General features: G+C 46.3%; 1 protein-coding gene across 2 annotated transcripts in view; it reads right to left on the reverse strand.

Moving 5' to 3' along the window:
* ASTN1 (astrotactin 1) overlaps positions 1 to 19,803 on the reverse strand; it is a 290,332-nt gene that overhangs the window by 157,599 nt on the left and 112,930 nt on the right. For both annotated transcript variants that reach the window (XM_019728222.2, XM_019728300.2), the window contains exon 3: positions 395 to 788. In XM_019728222.2, coding sequence (XP_019583781.2) covers positions 395 to 788 — 394 coding nt within the window. The remainder of the gene's footprint in view (positions 1 to 394; positions 789 to 19,803) is intronic.

A 19,803-nucleotide genomic window follows, 5' to 3' on the forward strand; every position in this document is an offset into this window, starting at 1 on the left:
CCCTCCATTTCAATGGAAAATTAAATTGCCTACGCAAGCATAGGATACACAAAAATGTCATACACACATGTTGATCTTTCTTGCTATCTTATTTCCCTAAGGATGGCTCATTATATACAAAAAAGGCTCTCTCTAACCCACTCTTGTGTTGAATGCAAAAGTCTCTTTGCTTCCAATGCAAAGTGGGAGTGGAGAGGGACGTAATTGACACTCGTTCCGCTAATTTCCTATATTAGAAAACAGCTCCCATCATCTTAGGAGAAAGCTAACGCTTCTTGCCCACCTGGGAAAGGGCACTGGCACATCCCATTCTGTAGGACGGCGGCCAGCCATAGAATTAGCCAATGGCTATTCCCTCCCCACTCCCCATAGCAGTGAAGAACAAATGGCCCACCTGGTGTGAGGTCCATCCCTGCTTTCTCATTGCAGCCCTGCAGGGAGTCCAGGGTGCGAGTGACCTGGCTGGCAAAGTCCTCCCCTCCGTTCATGCACTCCCTCTGCAGGTGGTGGCGCAGGTCCGTGATGTCGTACTCGTAGCCATCCAGGATGGGTGTCTCCCGGATGCTCAGGGTGCCGCTCGAGTTGTGGCCCTGCACGCGGGCATTGCGCAGACTTTCCCGCCCGTGCCCGCCAATCAGCACAGAAGGAATGTAGTGAATCTCGTTGGCTGCCTCAGCGCTGGCGCTCTTCTGGGGCTGGGGGACCCGGCGGCGCTTGCACCAGCGGCGGCGAGTGTACAGGATTAGCACCAGGCACAAGATGGACAGCAGCAGAGCAATCATGCCACCCTGGGGAGAGAGGACAGCAGATGGACGCAGGGAGAGGGTGAGCTCGTCCCACAGAGGGGCATCGGCCCTCGGCTACCACTATCATTTTCGTTCATTCATTCAGGTGCAGGAAGCACTGATAACAAGCCTCACTCAGCAGTAAAGGGGCCAGTCTGCCGTGATCTGTGTTTAAGATGAAAGAGGAATGGAACTGGGGTGACCAGAGCATCATTTCAAGTGATCTACAGTTGCTTCTGGCTTAGCAAACCATTTGAAGAAGAAAGAAGCTCGTGTGTGTGTGTGTGTGTGTGTGTGTGTGTGTGTGTGTATTATTTCAGTTGCAAAAATAAGAGACAGTTTGTGAAGGCAAACCAACTCCACGTAAAGCTACTTTCAGGCCAATTTTTACCAGCAGGATGACATCCGGTGTCTTCCTTTCTCACATCTTAAAATCAATCATGTATAGATTCCAGCTCTGGCTCCGCCAGTGACCAGGAAGTTCTCTAAATTAGAAATCGCAGGCTCCTCATCTGTATGACAGAGAAGAGGGCACTTACCGCCCAGGGTGGTGGTCACGACTAAGGTAAGTAACTATGCAAAACGTCCAACAGAGTGTATCACGTGGAATCCAGGCTGCCCTCAGCTTAGCCTTAAATATCTCCATCAAAGTTACTGCCCCAGCAAGGGAAAAGCATGGACCCATCCAGAGAAGTCTATAACCATCAGGGATTTACAACCACGTGTGTAGAGGAATCTCACCATGTGACATGACTTGTGGGTCACCACTGCTTTAGGAGACAGCGTTGTCCCACCTACACTGTCCTGAGTGAGGTCTCCGTTCTTGCTACATCTCTAGGGAGGAGATGGAGACCCATGTCCTGGACTCAGGCTGGCAGGGGAGTTTCCTTCTGAACCTTCTTGTGCTCCAAGACCATTCTCGGAAGCCATTACTTAAAAACCGGGACACCACTCAGTTTGTCAGAGGTGAGGAGGCCGTGCTCAGTGGGACTGAACATTTCACCTGGACATCCACTCGAGACAGGGTTGGGAGGCAAGGCCTTGCAACCCTATTGCTAGCAGCACAGCGCTCAGCGGACATAAATCTCCCGCGCACAACCTGTATTCACTCCCTTTATTTTGGTCAATATCCCTCCAAACCCATTTCATTAGGTGAGGGTGTGCCAAATGGTTCTTCTTTCAACTGTGGACTTCAATCACTGCCACTCCAGCATATAAGCTAGAGATGAAAACCCCCTATTAATTCCCAGAGGCCACCCACACAAGGCTGGGTCAAGATTATTTCTGTCAACTCATTAAAGGGGACTTTTACCAGTCTCATAGTAATTACGTCTTGGATTTATAAAGTTCCTCTCTCTGTAAATCTTCCCATTTATCTTTCCTCTCCCATCATCACCACGTGCAAAGGAGCACACACGTGCACGCACATCCACACACACACACAGATGTTGCCACTTTCAAACAGGCAGCACAGAGGAGCTGACACAAGAAGCAAGAGAATCAGATACCAAGTGACAGGTCATGTCTGGTGGCTTGTTGGAGAATATACACTGGCCTCCAGGTTTTCTTGTGTCGGTGGAACGCTTTCTCCTGGTAAAACCTCTCATGCACGTACAGAGAAAATGTAAATATGAAGCTGCTCAGGTCACAGCCAGAGCAATAGTCCAGAGAACCAAGTACTCCATCCTGGCACACTGCCACCTCCCCTGCCATCCATCGTCCATTCTGGCGACCCTATGGACAGGCACACACAGCCCCTGGGATGCCTCGATGGGGCCACAGCCGGGCCCTCCACCAGTTGGCTGAGAGTGAATGCTTGAGTCCAACCCAACAGTTTTTCGGCAGACCCCGTATCTCAGAGCCAGACGCACTCTCCTCCCCTTCACCCCCAATTTAAACTGCAACAATGGGTCATTAAGCCACACGGAAAGAACAACTCCCCAAGTGAGAAAAGTTGTCAGACACTGAATTAGGCTACTGAGAGGTAATTTTATTCCCTAAAGAGCTGGAAGAGAAGCATAAACATCCATCTCTGAGGAATGGTTTACATGCCATCTTTCCTGCTTACACAGAGGTTTTCGGGAGCTTCTTCCACTATTCCTCCCTAATTCTCCTTTCAGATGCTTATCACAGGGTTAGGATAAGAACCAGGCCATAGGTTCTTTCTCCATGAGACACAGGCATAACATGAGGCCAGTTGTCTAGTACGGGTTTTTACTATGTATCTATCAGACATGTGTTCTGCTAGTTCTACCTACACTTTGATCTCTAAGAGGTAGAGTTTATTTTACTATTTTATATTTTCCCAGTTTTGAAAAGGCTAAGGCTAAGGTGCAGCAACAAAACAAAACAAAACAAAACAAAACACACTTGCCCAGGTTGCACAGCATGTGAATAGGACTGAAATGGGACCAAATGACACCCACCGCAGAGCCTACAATCTTAACCACTAGGCTACAGTCGCCCTGAATGAGCTTTGCTCCTCGCTGGAGACATACACACCCTGGTATTTATGTCACCAATCAGAAGAGGACAAAGGAGGAGAGAGTGGATGGTTCCACCTAGATCCACTCTCACTTCTCGTAAGACACAGAGTAACTATGTAAAGCACACATCTAGCTGACGGTGGGTGAAAAGAGCCCTGTCATAAACAAAGGACCTGTGACTAAGCACCACTAAGTGTCCCAGCCCAAGGTGAATTGGCAGGGGAAAGACAACAACACTCACATTTCAAGGTCTCTGTGCCAAACTCACACTGAGCATCTCACTTGAGCTACACGCCTGGAGGATCCCATTAGGGCCTCCATTTAGTTGAATTTCAACAAAGAAATGTATGTTCTCGTTCAACTGTGAGACGCATTGAAAATCTCTAGATTCGGCCCTTCCTTTTCTGATGAAGAAACAAGGCCCAGAGAAACCCAGATCCTCCTTCACTGCTCTTTTTCACGGCACCATTGTGTTCACTTAACCTAAAATTCCCTGTGCCACGTGTGGGCCTAGATGCTCATTAGGAATATTTTACATCTAGTTCTTTAAAAACATTAATGACTTATCAGGAGCCAGAACACAAGTTTCCGTTTGGCTGAGCCAGTGTCTTTAGTATCTCTAATTTCGCTTTCGCGAAGCGATTCCTCTGCTTGGAGTCAATGACTCTTGAGGACCTCAGCATCTTCATAATCAGTTACCAGAAATGAGTTCCAGACATCACGGGAAACTTAGCACAGGCACATGGAAAAAGACTCTCAGCTATTCAAGCTGTGAGATAGTTTCCCGCTTCTATAACCCCAACTGGTGGCAGGTGTCACAACACTTTGAGGTAACTTAGCAATTGTGGACTATGACGTAAGTAATAGCACACATGTTATATGATATTACTATGATATAATTTCATACTATTTTATAATAATAATTTATAAAATCTCTACACACAAATTCTTCTGAACTACTTACCTGCCCTATCCAGTAAAAAGATCACAGGTAGGAAAAAAAAATTATATATATATATATATATATATATATATATATATATATACACACACACACACACACACACACACACACACACACACACATATATACACACACACATATATATACACATAGCCTCCATGATACTAGGAAAAGGCATGGCTGTAGCCACCTTGATAACTCCTACAGTGGAAAGTTGGCAATCCAGTGTTCACGTCTGATTACTTTTACAGTCCTGTGATAAACTCTAGTTCTTTGATATTACCATTATTTTCAACCTCTCTACTTCCACAGAGGATTTTAAGCCATTTCAATGAAAAACACAGATGCTGGAAGATTTTCTTTCAGATCATCTAATGAAACAAGGAGGTGGCATGGAACAGAAAGAACCCCTGGGCCAAGAGCTGTAGGCAGGAGCTTCCCAGGAACCGAGTCAAAAAGAGAAAGACAAGCTGCACGTATCTTCTTGTCTCACAGAAGGAAGTCTGTTGGAAGGAACAAATGTGCTCCATGCCTTCAACCCAAACACACTTCCTCCTGGAGTGTGTGCACCGAGCACACTCACAAGCGTGATGGCAATGACACCATTACACAGGGTTTCCAGAAAACAAGTAAGAGTTCTTCACACACACGCATTCCTGGCTGTGAGTTTCTGTGTAATACACGATACTTTGAGTTTCTGAGTTAGCTGTGTTCAGAATGTATTCTTCGTGTATGTGTCCTCGTCTCAGCTTTTAAAACAAAACAAACCGAAACATTAAGAAACACCTGGACCTAAAGGAACAAGCTGGAAACTTTGAACATTGAAAAACAAACAAACAAACAAACACTGACTATAAGATATGGGATTATGTGCTCTTTGTTCATTTTTTCATGAGTTGTCTGATTATTCTATTGATTTTCCTCAACACTGTTAATATTTTGTAACTAGAAGTGCATTTGGGGCATACGAAAACTCCACATCTACCAACAAGTTGCTTATAAAACAACAACAACAAAAAAACGGCATTTAAAAATATGTTTTTTCTTCAAAAATCAATAAATCATTTCTACTGGCTTTAATAGAGATCAAACAGATGAAATCAGCTTTTATTTTATGACACTGACATTTTCAGCGCTTACCTAGGAGAGTAAGTATGAGGTTTGTCAGATAATTTGCAGATCTGGGACTCGTTATGTAACAATGTTTTCTATCACATTGATGGTGATTGCCCAGGGAGAGAACGTTCTTGGCAGCTCTCCCTTTTATGCACATCCCAGTCAGGCAGGCCAACCACAAGGCAGTCTCATTATCTGACCTGTGTCTCGGTCCTGGCTGTGGGTCACATCGCCCCCTCCCCCCGCTAACTCCTACTTGTCCTTCAAAGACAGTGCTGTGACATAACCTCCGCCAATTTTTCCCTAGTCTCCCTGAACCACCCATAGCGCCCTCCACCTAACTCTAACCACAAGGACTTTCACCTTTGACTTGCCTGTCAATCTCATCTGCTAGACTGTAGACTTCATGAGAGCATGGGCCACTAAGCGCCAGGGTAAGCACAGTGCCGGGCCTGAAGCAGGTGTTCAATAATTGTAGGAGGGAGGCAGGCGGGCGGGCAACTCTGAGTATATTTCAATATGGACATCTTCTATGTGCTCGCGAGCAAAGCTTACATAAGTCAGCTGCTTATGTGACGCATTCATTCAATTCATAACCCAATTATTCAACAAATATCTACTCACTTTAGCAAGGCTTTTTTTCTAGTCGTCACTGTTATGTGGATATCGCAGCGAATAACACAGGTACAGGTCCTGATCTCATGGCGTTTACATTCTAGTTAGAGGCAATCATCTGTACAATTCATTTTGAAAGACACATGCACGCACAAAAGGAAGATAAAAACAGACCACAAGGTCTGGAAAAAGGCTGGAAAAAGGGCTGGAAATCGTTGCGCTTCTTTTTCTAAACAGAAGACACCGTGATAGGTAAAGCGATTATGGACTAGAGGTGGTTCCTTAGGTGACATCTCAGGGTCAAGTGGAATCCTTCCTTTATCCCCAGTCCCATGACGAGTACATCTCAGAATCAAGAATCTGCATCTATCAGTGTTACCGATGTTTAGAACATCACCTGGGTTCTGTGAACCCTTGGCAAAGAAATGGAACATCTGAGATTATGTTTCCAGCTACCATCTGTGGAGGGACTACAGCCAATCAATCAGCTCACATTTCAAAGCTTAGTTTCACCCTAGGAGGAACCTGAAGAGTGAATCTGAAACATAATTAATTATCCCTCAAGGCAACTGGACATACTGAATTCCAATTATATTCCTAAGGGAATTAAATGGTCACCCAAAAAATAAGATTCAAATGGACAAGTTCGGTGGCCCATGTCTCCTATTTTTCCCCAGGAGCAATGCCTGCAGGTCTGGGAGGGTGGGGGGCAAAGGCCCTCTGTCAAATATGAAAGTGACCCTCACATCTGTCTGTGGCTTTCAAAGGAGACAGAGGAGAAAAAACGTGCAAGCTCATATGGCCTTGAGGGTCACACTCTAATCTACATCCAAAAGTGCCAGGGCTAGGGAATGGGGGGCTTTTCAAGGTCTTATATGACCCTGTGTTTCTATGAGCCCAATGGACAACTAGACTTAAATTACTAATAACGTGAAGGTCACCAATAAAATATCAGGACTAACTAGCAGAATGGCATAACCTTTTGAACCTACCCCCAGGCCTTCATCTAACAAATGAGTTGATTTAAAATAAATTTTTAAAAATGCATTGAATCTTTCAATTTGAAAGTGTCCTGATTGTAACACTGGTCTCTGTCAAACTGGAAATAGCTCTAAACTGGTAAACTAATGGTAGAGAAAATGTCTGTGAGCTCTTCCTGCCCAGTAAAGCCAGAAGCTATAGACCAATAATATGATGGAACCGATCCTTTAGAGGTGGGCCAATGGAGCCCCTGATAAGTGGACTCACCTCCTTCCCAAAAGGAACAAGAAGGCGTTTGAAATCACATGACATCATTGAATTGTACTAACAAGTTCTTGACCTTGAGGATCCCTTTACCGCCAGAAGTCATCACCTAAACTAGAAGAGAAAGTCCGGTTTGCTCTTTCGGCAGATTCTGTCTCCTGTGGTGGCTGGTGAATGGAAATCCATTATCCCGGGCCCATCTCCTTCCCAAATGGAAGATGAGAGAAACACTTTAAGGATATTAAGTAGCGAGTTCAATTTATAAATTATTAGGAACATTACTTTCCCTTGGGGGTTTTCTGAAGTCTTTAATCGTGTAGAAATGCTTTCCAGTTGCCATGGGCCACCACATTAATTAAGAGGCCTCAATATGTCCCCTGGGGCTTCTGATGTGAATTGCACATCCCACTGGCAAGGGACAGACCTTATTACAGTCATTATTTCATTTAATCCTCCCCCAAAATATAAGCAGTAACCTCTCACTGGGGCATGGTGCTACTTTCGCCTGCTGCCACGAGATGCTTCAAAATCCCTTCCCCACTGCTCTAGGTCCATGTATCCAAACCTTAGGGAAGGAACAGGATGTGCCCCCAATATCCTCTCTCACTAAAATGCCATTTGTTGGGTAAAGATGGGGACCAGGCAACCTTCCATAAGCAAGAGACAAACTCTAACACTAAGAGTCTTCTAGGTCAGGCAGGTTGACATTTGAGAGCCCTTCCAACCCAAAGAGGAAAAGAGCACGACGTTCTTTTCAGGAGGAAACTCAACTTTTGTCTTATGTCTAAAAGTTTTGATTCTGTTAGGTTTGATCATCATCTTACGTCTTTAATCTAGGAAGTTTGCCTTCGATGTCTTCATAAGGCTTCACGAGTTTCCTCTAATGACGGCCTGAGGCCCTCCAGGGGAAGTAACTGGCGGCCAGTGTGCTGGAGTCAGCCTGGGCTATTTCAAGTTGTTCTCGTTCAGATTCTTTTTATAGAGCTGCTTTTTTGGTACTTGGGCTTTTTCTTGCCTCTGAGCCTTCACTGTTCTGTCCCGGAGCAAAAGGAAAGGAGTGTATTTGTTCGTCAGGTGCTCAGAGTTGTTTAATCATGACCAGCGTCGGGACCTGGCGTTTGATTTGACCTGTCATTGAATGAGAATGCGAAGGCCGAGTAGAGCTGGGTGAAGCAGGGTGAGGCTGTGGGCTGGCTTTTCTAAGTTCAAAGCAACCCCAACAGATCCCCTAATTCCAAAGAGTGGCCTAGGCCTGTGCAGAGTGGGAGAGCAGTGAAGAATCAGGCAACCAGGGCAAGGCTGAGGTCTTCCCATGCTTCTAGATGGAGACATACCAATTTTCCGAATGATGCTGCTGCCTAGTCAGACGTTATAATGGAACCCCGATGTGGTGTTGAGAGGCTGGCCCCACAGGTCACCCACGTGTGTGGGTGTATGTGGGCATGCACGTGCATGCACGTGTGACAGGCAGGCTCAGAGACAAAAGGGTCCACACAGAGGCAAAGCCACGCCAGGTCGCTGTCTCAGCAAAGCCAGGAGCAGAGCTGCGTGAGACAGGCCCCCTCCATGGCTATGTGCACCAGCCCTTCAAATCTTCACAAGCCAAGCATGAAGCCAATAAATAAATATCTCCAGCTGGATAATGCTCCGTGCCTATTCTTGGCCACGTTCCCTTCTTCCTTTCCTCTTTGTTTTTATGCAGTCGGTGATACTGATAAAATAAAATAATAACAATAATCTGCTGCGTTGGGACCCGACGTTAGGGAATTACTGAACAAGTAGCAGAAGAGGCAGCTGGCACAGTGTATGCTAATGACAATTAGACTTTAACCCTCGTGCTCTTAACATAATAGAGTTGTTAAACCCCTCTTCCTCTCATGTCCCCCAAAGTCAAGCAGTCCGGCACAAGGGGAAGAGAGTGGGTTTCAGAGACCTGATCGCTGTGTGGGCAGCAGCTGGGCTGAACAAATGAAAATCAACATTCAAAGCTAGTCACTGAGGGCGGACTTCATACAAGGCACCTGTGGGGATTCCAACGCCATGTGGGGACTCAAGGACTTCAGATGAAAACAGTTGGGAATAGAAGGGAAGAGAGATTCAAAATGTCAAGATTTCCCGGAATTGGGTACATATTCATTAATAGCCCTCTCTGAATCAGTGAAGATTGAAAAGGGGTGTTTCCTTCCCAGCTCAAAACTGAGATGGGCCCTTACTGGCTGCACTATCCAGCGATGGATCCCAGTCCGGCGACAGGTGGAAGGCCCTTCACCTAGGGGGAGGGACTTGATCACATCCTAGCCCCACACAGAGAGGTGACAACTTAATCAGCATGACTGCCATGAGGTCTCGTGTGCCAGGGTCTAGTCAAGGGTTCAGGAGCCCGGCCCGCTTCTCTTTCACAGTGGGATCTCCAATGGCACAGCCTTGTATGAGGAAGGTGACAAGGCTACATAGCTGATGGTCAGTTTTGTGACTGTCTTCAAGGCCACAAACCACTCTGAACGCCTTTCTCAGCTTCCTGTAGCAATCCCATTACGTGTGCTTAATTCCTTCCTGGAATTGCTGCTTTAGTTTGTTATTCTGTGCACACACTGCCTTATTCTTATATACCACACAATGGAGAGGGGATCGTAATAACTGCCATTTGTGTAGTACTAACCACGTGCCAAAAACAGTGCCTAGTGAATTACATTCATTATTTTATTTAATCCTACCCAAAAATACAAGCAGTAGAAATAATTATTTCCATTTTTAGATGGGGAAACAGAAGATCAGAGGGATTAAATAACTTGCCCAAGTTTATGGGGTAGGATGAGGCCAAACCCAGACCAACCACTAATCTCAATGACGTTGCTCCATGATCTTGTTGAGTAGAAAGGGGCCCACCCCTGTACCCTGGGCCCCAATTACAACTTTCCGTATTCTCTAAATTAAGGACTGGATGGCCCTGCTCCGACACCTAACTCTTGGGGGTTATGCAAATGAGGATTCCCAAATGTCTACACCCAGAACTGTCTACATTGCCCGCCCAACATGCACCCAATCTTCAGTTAAGCTTGATCACTGGATTGACCAATTGCACAATTTCAAGCAATAATTTAAATTGTGCCACGGGTGGCTCTACTTGTCAGACGGTCACTTTGATCCAGGCAGGGAAAACCTATGGAGATAGCTGTTCTTGGGTAGATGTTTTCTAAGTGAAATCCATCAGGGTCTATAGGTAACAGATGCTCAAGCATTTCGTTACCATGCATGCACATAGACTCCAGTCCTTTTGCTGTCTGTAAGCCCTCGTTCTGGGATCAGAGACCTAAGAGGAACAGCAGACATTTTCCACAATATCACAACACAAATAGAAGACAGACCAGGGAGAAAATCTTGAACTTGAACACTTTCAGGGAAACTAGGAACAGCATTGCAGTCAGGTCACCCAAAAGACGACTGGCCAATAGATTTAGAGAAGGTAAGAGAAACCCTAGGGGTCATGTTTTTAATTCAAGGGCCCACAGGACAACACTGGTCATACCCAATGCAAGTCATTTAATGCTGGTCAAACCAGAGGTTAGGAAAACTCTTCTACATTGCGTTCTGCTCCTCTAACTTGTAACTGATTTGACCCACAACACGGAGGAGAACAATGGGCATCCATGGTCATATCTCTTATAACACTCCCGCTGTGACTCACTCTTGGCATCTAAGTAAGATGCATATTAGCGCTAAAGAATTGTAGAAAAAGAAAAAAAAATGCACGAGGGAATTAAGAAGCAGCAGAGATGACGTACAAACACAATTAGCACATCATACACCAAAATCCCTTCCAAGGCCCTCACGCCTTGCCAGCAAACTTTTTCTAGCATCAAGGAGGGGAGGGAGAGGGAAGATGGACGGTTAAAACAGTCTCCTCTCGCACCATGCACTAAGTGCTGTGGCTCTTCTTTCTCCTTCTTAAAAACTTATTATAATTCAATTTTTCTCTGGAACTAATCAAGCACAAAATCTGGAGAAGAGGTCTGGTTTCTGAAGACAGTCCCTGAGTGAGACACTGATGTTCTTATTAGGGCAGGCTTCGTTACACCACCCGCTCCAACATCAGCAGCATATTGTCTTCAGCTAATTACAGTTTTGCTGGCAACGCCATTGTACACGTCTTCAAATCCTTCCCATCATTAATTAAACAAAAACCTGCCCTGCCTCCTCCCCACCCTGGCATCCCACCCACCCCTCTTCACATGCTGTCAGCTTTGTTCTTCTGGTTTTCCAGGATTTCTCTTGTACCTGGCTTTAGATTGGGGTGGGGGTGTGGAGGAGGCGGGAGGGGATGATGAGGTGAGTAGAGACCCTGTCACCTGTAAGCTTGATTTGTTCCCTAGCTGACCATGGCTCCCTTTGCTTCTGGCCAGGTGCTAGTCACATATGCCAGGACCTTGGGCACAGGTCCCGTGCTCACCAGCAAAGATGGTCCAGAGCAAAGGGAAGTTGTAAGCTGGGCCTCACCAGCTCTGCCCCACCCTCTGTGGAAAACGACAAAAGGCCCAATTCTGGTATTATTTGAATTTACTGATAAGCAGAGTGAATCCATAGGTCAGTTTGATCGGGCCAGAGACACTTACATGATACAAAGACAGTCAGGGGTTCTTGCTTTCAAGACAACTGATGAGGCAGACATCACCTGCCCAGCCACAGCTTAATTCTGTACCTGAGGCAGGCATGTGTTCATGACCCCGTGTGGGCCCTTCCCAGCCAACCTGCAAAGCACGACTACCTAATTCAGATCATAGTGTCCTGGGGGTTCCTTTTGCTACTTTTTAATAGTGTTGACTTCTTTTTCCTGTTCTTGACATTCGGTTCTATTGTAAAGGAGAGAAGGGAAGAGAGAGAAAAAAGAGGGAGTTGGGAGAAAGAAGGGGAAGGGGGGAGAGGGAGAGCGAGCTGGCAGAGGGGAATAGGGCTTGTCGATGCCTATTCCTGAGCCTGTGCACCCCTTCCCTGGCGTGTCTTGCCCCACCCTCCCTCTACCTAAGTCCTTCCCACCCTTTAAGCCCCAGCATACCTCCCTCTCTTTCCAGGAACCTATTTTGATTACTCCAATCCTCAGAAATGTCACTCTCTCTCAACTCCTAAAGCATATGGGGACATTTCTTAATTACTCTTGAATCCCTAATTCTGCTGTTCCCCATATCATAGCTCTGACTAGATTGCAGGCAGAGACCAGGTCTTAAAACTTTGCTGCAGCCCCAGCCTTAGCAGAGGGCCCAGCCCAGGCTGGCCTCCATCAACAATGCACTGCTTGATTAATTACAGGGAGGCACACTCAGCTGGCTTGGCAAGGCTGCTACAGCACAAATAGCATGATGTTTACACTGTCTGTCAGTTCAGACTTGAGGCCTCCATCTGGAAGCCCATCTTTGCTCCTCTCAGCTGGCTCCTTGGCTGCAGTGCCCTCCCAGAAAGAAGCCTGCAGACAGTAGGGTGTCAACCTCCTCATCCACGAGGACATTCAAGTGATAGATCCATGCTACAGATCACCCAGAGGGTATCAGCCATGCTCTCAGAAAAGTGTGACAGGCTTGTACTTACCCAGCCTCTAGCTTCTAGCTATTTGTACCATTAGCACATTGTTGGGAGATGGTGGGGCATTCAGGTAAACTGATGGGGACTTTTTTTTTTTTTCCTTTTTTAAGATTTTATTGGGGAAGGAGAAGAGGACTTTATTGGGGAACAGTGTGTACTTCCAGGACATTTTTCCAAGTCAAGTTGTTGTCCTTTCAATTTTAGTTGTGGAGGGCGCAGCTCAGCTCCAGGTCCAGTTGTTGTTGCTAGTTGCAGGGGGCACAGCCCACCATCCCTTGCGGGACTCGAGGAATTGAACTGGCAACCTTGTGGTTGAGAGCCCACGCTCCAACCAACTGAGCCATCCAGGAGCTCAGCTCAAGGTGCCGTGTTCAATCTTAGTTGCAGGGGGCAGAGCCCACCATCCGTTGACGGACTTGAGGAGTTGAACCGGCAACCTTGTGGTTGAGAGCCCACTGGCCCATGTGAAAATCGAACCGGCAGCCTTCAGAGTTAGGAGCACGGAGCTCCAACCGCCTGACCCACCGGGCTGTCCCGGGGACTTTTTCTACTAAAACTAACTGACCTGTACTTGGATCTCACTGTTCTTACTCTACTCCACAGAGCTCTGCATGAATAGTCTCATCACCAAAGAGGTCAAAGACATTTGTCATCACATTTTAAAACACCTAATTATGGAAGAGCTACCCTGTTTCCCTGAAAAAAAGACCTAGCCGGACAATCAGCTCTAATGCGTCTTTTGGAGCAAAAATTAATATAAGACCCAGTCTTATTTTACTATAATATAAGACTGGGTCTTATATAACATAATATAAGACTAGGTCTTATATTGATTTTTACTCCAAAAGATGCATTAGAGATGACTGTCTGTCTAGGTCTTATTTTCAGGGAAACACGGTATACTAGACATATAATCAAACAATATGGTGAATGTTTACATTAAAAAATATATTACATTAAAAAATATATTACAGTAAAATATGCATTGCCATTAATCCCCCTCAAAATGCTCCCCTCACTTCAAACACATTTATGCCATCATCGTTCTTGCCACTTTCTGAAGCAGTTCTGGGAATCTTCTTTCATGAGTGTCTTTAGTTGCGCTGTCATGGCTGCCTCGATGTCCTGAATTGATTCAAAACGTTTACCTTTCATGGTCATTTTGACTTTGGGGAAGAGCCAGAAGTCCCACGGTGCCAGATCCAGTGAATAAGACAGATGAGGACACACCGTAATGTTTTTATTTGACAGAAATTGCTGTACCAGAAGCGATGTGTGACACGGAGCCTTTCTGTTGTGATCACAAAATATGGTGAATGCTGCTGCCGAGTGCCATCCAACAGAAAGGCAGGGATCTTCAATACGGGAAGTGGTGTGTGGAACCTTAGCAACAGTGTATGACAAGTGTCAACTTGTTCTGTGCAGTCTGTCGGGTGTGAGCTATGGCTGAGATAAGTTGGGTTTTGAAGTGTGCCGTAAATCATCCTCCATCAGGACAACGCTCAGTGTCACACATCGCTTCTGGTACGGCAATTTCTGTCAAATAAAAACATTACGGTGAGTCCTCATCCACCTTATTCACTGGATCTGGCACTGTGCAACTTCTGGCTCTTCCCCAAAGTCAAAATGATCCAGGACATCAAGGCAGCCAAGACAGCACAACTAAAGACACTCACAAAAGAAGACTTCCAGAACTGCTTTAGAAAGTGGCACGAATGATGGGATAAGTGTGTTTGAAGCGAGGGGAGATATTCTGAGGGGGATTAATGGCAATGCGTATTTTACTGTAATAAATTTTTTATTTAAACTTTTATTCACTGTATTTTTTTATCACACCTCATATGTGCTTTACAAAGAGAATGGTGTAAAAAGAATTTTTTAAAGTCCCTTCGCTTAGAAACTAAAGTTTTACTTGTTTTTATTACTTATGCATTGCATGTATATATGCATACATTATATGTTTACATTTATATTTCTTTTTTTGCAAATTAACTGCAGGAAGGATGGAGAAATTCCTAACTCAATTCTATACTTGTGGAAACGAAATATGGCTTAGCAAAAGGGCCAAACACTGTCGTGACCAATAGTTTCCAACAGTTTTCTCTGCTACGACACCATGACAAATGTGGGCTACCAACTGGGCAGACCCCACAGGCACATGGAGGGTTTGATGTACTTCTAGCAATAGCTGTGACTCCATTTTTCTCTCTCTCAGTCAAGAAGCCATACCAGAATGCAAGTTGAGTGAGAGTGACCTGATTACAGGTCATTTATAACGCCAACTCTACTGTAATGGAAAAAAGGAAACCAGTCACAAATTTCAGCACTTCACCTACTATTAGTATCAAATTCACTTGCCACACTTTACAATTGATGGAGACATGGCACAGTGGCTGCAAACTACAGAGGTGTGAACACAGCCACCGAGGATAAGAAAAACACATTTTTGTTTGTTTGTTTGTTTGTTTTTCTGGGCAGCTTTGCTTTGCCCAGAGTCTGGGTCAGGGACCGTCCAGTCTGCAGGTCCTGGGAGGGGCCTTCTTCACTGCATCTCCCAGGTGGTACCACCTCAGTCCTTATGCCCCAATAACACTCAAAACTGAAGTTCTCACTCTGAAAATCTTTCACAGTGATTTGGCCCAGTATCAATTAAATATATATAAATATATCATATATTAAATATTATATATATATATATATATATATATATATATATATATATATATATATATATATATATGTGACCTAGTCAGCTATGGTGTATGTGACAGTCTTCCATAAGGTCCCTTTCCTGTGAAGATGTGAAGAGAAGAAGAGAGTGAAGATTTAGTGGACAGAAAGGAGCCACAACAACCAGAGAGGAGACCTGAACAGAACATTTGGTCAAAAGTCTTGCAGGACAGAGGAAGGGGCACTGACTCACCAGCTGGCTCCCAGTCCCAACAGTGTCACATATTAGTCATGCGGCCCTTCGACCTCTTTCAGCCTCAGCTTCCTATTTTGTCTGACTTGCTCAGCCTTCCTCACAGGGTTGTCCATTTGTTCCCAGAGTCCCCTTTTGTCCTCCTGGCAAAGACCCACCCCTCTGCCAGGGTGCAGAGATGCCCGGTCTCCCCCCGCCCCCCAGCAGGGAGTTCACACACAGGCGAGACACAGCCTCATGTACAGATGGGGATGACGGCAGGACAGTGCAGCAAGGATTACACAGCACCACTCAACCCAGACTAGGAAGGGGGATCAGAGACGTTTCCTAGGAGGAGTCATGGAGTAAATTTTAAAGTCATTAGAAGCAACCCCACTCAGAGGACATGAGAGGCATTTTAAGCCACAGGCACAGCATTAGTGAAATCGTAGAAGGACTAAAAAATAAGGGACGTGCAGGAAGGTGACTGAGCTAGTCATCGTGCCTAGAACAGAGTGGAGCGCAAGGAGTGACGGGAGATGAAGGTCAGGTCATGCAAGGTTTAACACCTTGGAGTTTACCCCTCAGCGTGGAAGGAACGACTCAAGGCTTGTCACCAGGAAGATGACGTTGTCCAAGCTGCGTTTTTCCTAGGAGCAGCCTAGTGGCAGTAAATGGGACGTTTTGAGGGGGAACAAGACAACAGAAGGCATCACGAACAGGAGGAGAGCCCTTACAGCAGTCTGGTGAGAGGTGATGGTTGCTTGGATCGGCAGTGGTAGTGGAGAGCAAAAGAAGAAGGATTCTAGAGACACCTGGAAAATAAATTGAGCAGAGCTTGGTGCTGGATTGAATGAGGAGGGAGAGGGTGAAGGGGGTCAAGCCTGGGTGACCACGTGGGTGGTCCTTGAACCAAATGAGGCAGAGAATAAGAGGTGGAGAGGGTGGTTGGAAAGACAGAGAATGCATTTCGTTTGACCCATTGTTGGAAATGCATGAGGGCCACCCCGACAGACAGATCTGTAAGTCAGAAGCTTGGGTGAAAGAAGCTCTGGCTGGAGACAGAGATAGCTGTAAGGACCAAGTGACAAAAAACATAATACAAACAAATTGCTTCCATTTCGCAAACACCAACTGGGGATGTTTCTTGTGTGAAGCATTGGGCTGGAAAGCTGTAAGAAATATAAAGATGAATCAGACTCTGACCAGATCCTGCCATTTAGGAGCCTAGAGTCTAGTAGGGAAGAAAAGACTCATGAAAATACTGGTGCATTGGATGGTAATAGATACCAGCCCTGAGAGAGCCTCAGGGATGTCTTTCCCGCAGGCCCAGCCATGGGAAACCAAGGCGGAGACGTGGTCTCTGGTTGAAAGATTGGGGCAGGTGGCCAGGTAGGGACATTTGAGGTGGGACCTGAAAGGTAGGTAGGATTTAACCATATACACATGAAGGGGTAGAGAGGGCACGAGAGGCCAATGGCCTGGCCATGGAGGGTACAGAGACAGTGAGCAGAGGGTGCAGAGAGAGGGATCCTGGGCAACAAGAATGAACAGGAAGACTGAAATCTTTCTGTCCCCAAATAATACAACTTTCCAGTGAAATAACTGTCTCTCTCCTTTTGACTGCTCTTTCTCTGCAACCCTACTGACCTGGAATGAACCGAGCTGGGTAAGACAGCAGTGAGCACAGATGCTGGTAGAAATTTCAGAATGCAGCAACAGCCCTTTGAATGCGCTCACAGTATCACGCAGGAATAGTTACATGGCCCACTTCCCACTCCAACTTTTTTCATTAGATGAAATCAGGTGAAAATGAACGTCAGATCTGCGCTTGATCAAAGAGGCAGAGGAACTCACAGGAGGCACGGAGGGGAGGGACGCAGGGAGGAGGAAGGCAGCTGAATCTCCCTGCCTCAGAGGGGACAGCCTGTCCCTGATGGAAACATGGCTCTGACTTGTCCTCGTCCTCCTGCGGAGTCTGCCCTAGAGCCAGTGGAGCCCATGGGAAGGGAAGACTGAAAGGTGCCCTGTAGTCCCCGCATTGCTATTTGGCAGGTCGGAGTTCACCATGCTGTCTGGAGTGTTCCTTCTAAAGCAGACTCTTCCCACTAAGATATGACTGTTGTTCTGAGGACAGAGCTTACAACACCGGAAGGACTGCAGAAGCACTGGCTTGGCTGTGTGTGGCAGGCGTCACTCTGCCTCTGGCTTCATCCAAGTCATTTAAGAAAGGAGGATAAACGTCCTCTTCTTAGAGCACCCCAAGTCTTCCAGAGGTGGTTTCAGAGTTCCGTGGGACACTTCCTCTTACCCGTCTGAGGGCCTTTCCCATGACCTGCACTCCCTCACATGGTGTGGGGGTCACTGCGCCCTGAAGCTTCTGGAGCACTTCCTGTCTGTAAAAGTGGGGGGCACATCGAGGGAGACGCTAGGGAGACTGTGCGGAACACAGCAGGCTGAGCACATGGGGCCCCGAGTCAGCATTTCAGCAAATCCCAGGATGCCTGCACAGAGGCCCCCCTGGGCTGTGGGAAAGGGCCCAAAGCCACCAAATGCTTTTCAAGGGATCAGCACAGTGAGAAGTGACAGCTCCCTCCCAGCGCAGAACTGCTTCCATCCATCCCCCTATAGGCACACAAGTGCACCATTTCCCCAAAGACCGTCCTCTCCTGTTCATAAATGGGGGGCGGGGGAAGAGCAGAGTTGCTGCAGGACATGAGTAAAGTTTTTTCAGATATTGCTCTGAAGTCGGTTTTAACCAGAGACTACTGCTGTTCCTCCTAAGGCTTCACTTTCATATTCCCAGAGCGTGAGAGCTGGAGGCATCTTGCAAGGTCACCTAGCTGGGATCCCCAAGGGATGGATGCCACAGCCCATAAGGGTGCTCCTGGTCGATGGCACGCAGATGACTGATGAAAGTGTGGGACATTTGCATTGTGTTATGCATTTTATAAAATAGTATTTTTTCCAAACCTCTATTGAAATAATGAAGTATAATATCAAACCCATGAATCTGCGGGCATTTTCCTCCAAGATACAACTAAAATAAGTTCAATTTCTGAAAAAGCCAGTTAATTTAAATAAAAAATATTCAGATTATACGAATACGGATTGTCTAAATATATGGCAAAAAAAACACCACCACGGAATGCCTAAAGTGTTGACAACACTCACTTACAGATGAGAAAACAGAGGCTCAGGAAGGTAAAGGAACTTGTCTCCGGTTTCACAGATTTCATGGGGAAAGGACCCTACTGAAAGCCTCCTGACTTCTAATTCAGTGGTTTTATCCAATATTAGGCCACTCGTCTCCTCAGCCCAGCTCTAATCACCGCTGAGGAGAGGGAGAGAAAATATAGTCTGGACGAGGCCAGCTGGATTCTCAGCTCTCTTCTGTAGAAGCTCTGAGCAGAGCCCTGGCTGACTGGCCATGTTGGTGCTGTCCAATCCCACCCCCAGGTGGAGTTCCAGGAAGGTGGCCATGCCCTGGAAAGGCTGGGGGGTTTGGATGCTGAGGCTCATTGCTCCCATCAGCAGAGCACGGAGGGCTGGGGACTGACACAGCCAGCTGAAATCCTGGACGTGGTGGCTTAGACATATATACACCGTGACATTCAGGGAAGAAAAAAAGAGGGTGCTGTAACATCCCTGGGGATGCAGAGCCCCTTCTGAGTTTGTTCCGTGTGGTAGCTTACCTCACTTTTTAATACTGTCTCGAAGGCCCACAAATGTCAAATTCTGATGTGTTCACTCATAAATGCTTATTTGTGTTTTAGTCCCAGAGCCTTTCATGACTTTCCATAGACAAGATACAGGAAGAGAAGAAACAAAAGGTCGAATCCTCCAATAAACATTTGGTGTTAGATCTCCCTGAGGGACCTCGTATGGCCCTGTCTTCTTTACGGTCCCACAAGAATTCATTCTAAGTTCACCGTACACAAACTTTGCGATTGGGAGCCAGAGCCCAGAGGGTCCGAGATACCGCTCCATGAAACACCCACCGCTGTCAGCCTTAGTCCACTATATCAGTAAGCTGAGTGTCTGATTCATTCTGAGTTAGGAGGCTACTTGACTCATCTCTATTGCTATTCCAGGGCGTCAGTGGTCATGACGGAGGGA

The sequence above is a fragment of the Rhinolophus sinicus genome, linkage group LG17 (genome assembly GCF_036562045.2).
Source record: "Rhinolophus sinicus isolate RSC01 linkage group LG17, ASM3656204v1, whole genome shotgun sequence".
In the NCBI taxonomy this organism is placed as follows: domain Eukaryota; kingdom Metazoa; phylum Chordata; class Mammalia; order Chiroptera; family Rhinolophidae; genus Rhinolophus; species Rhinolophus sinicus.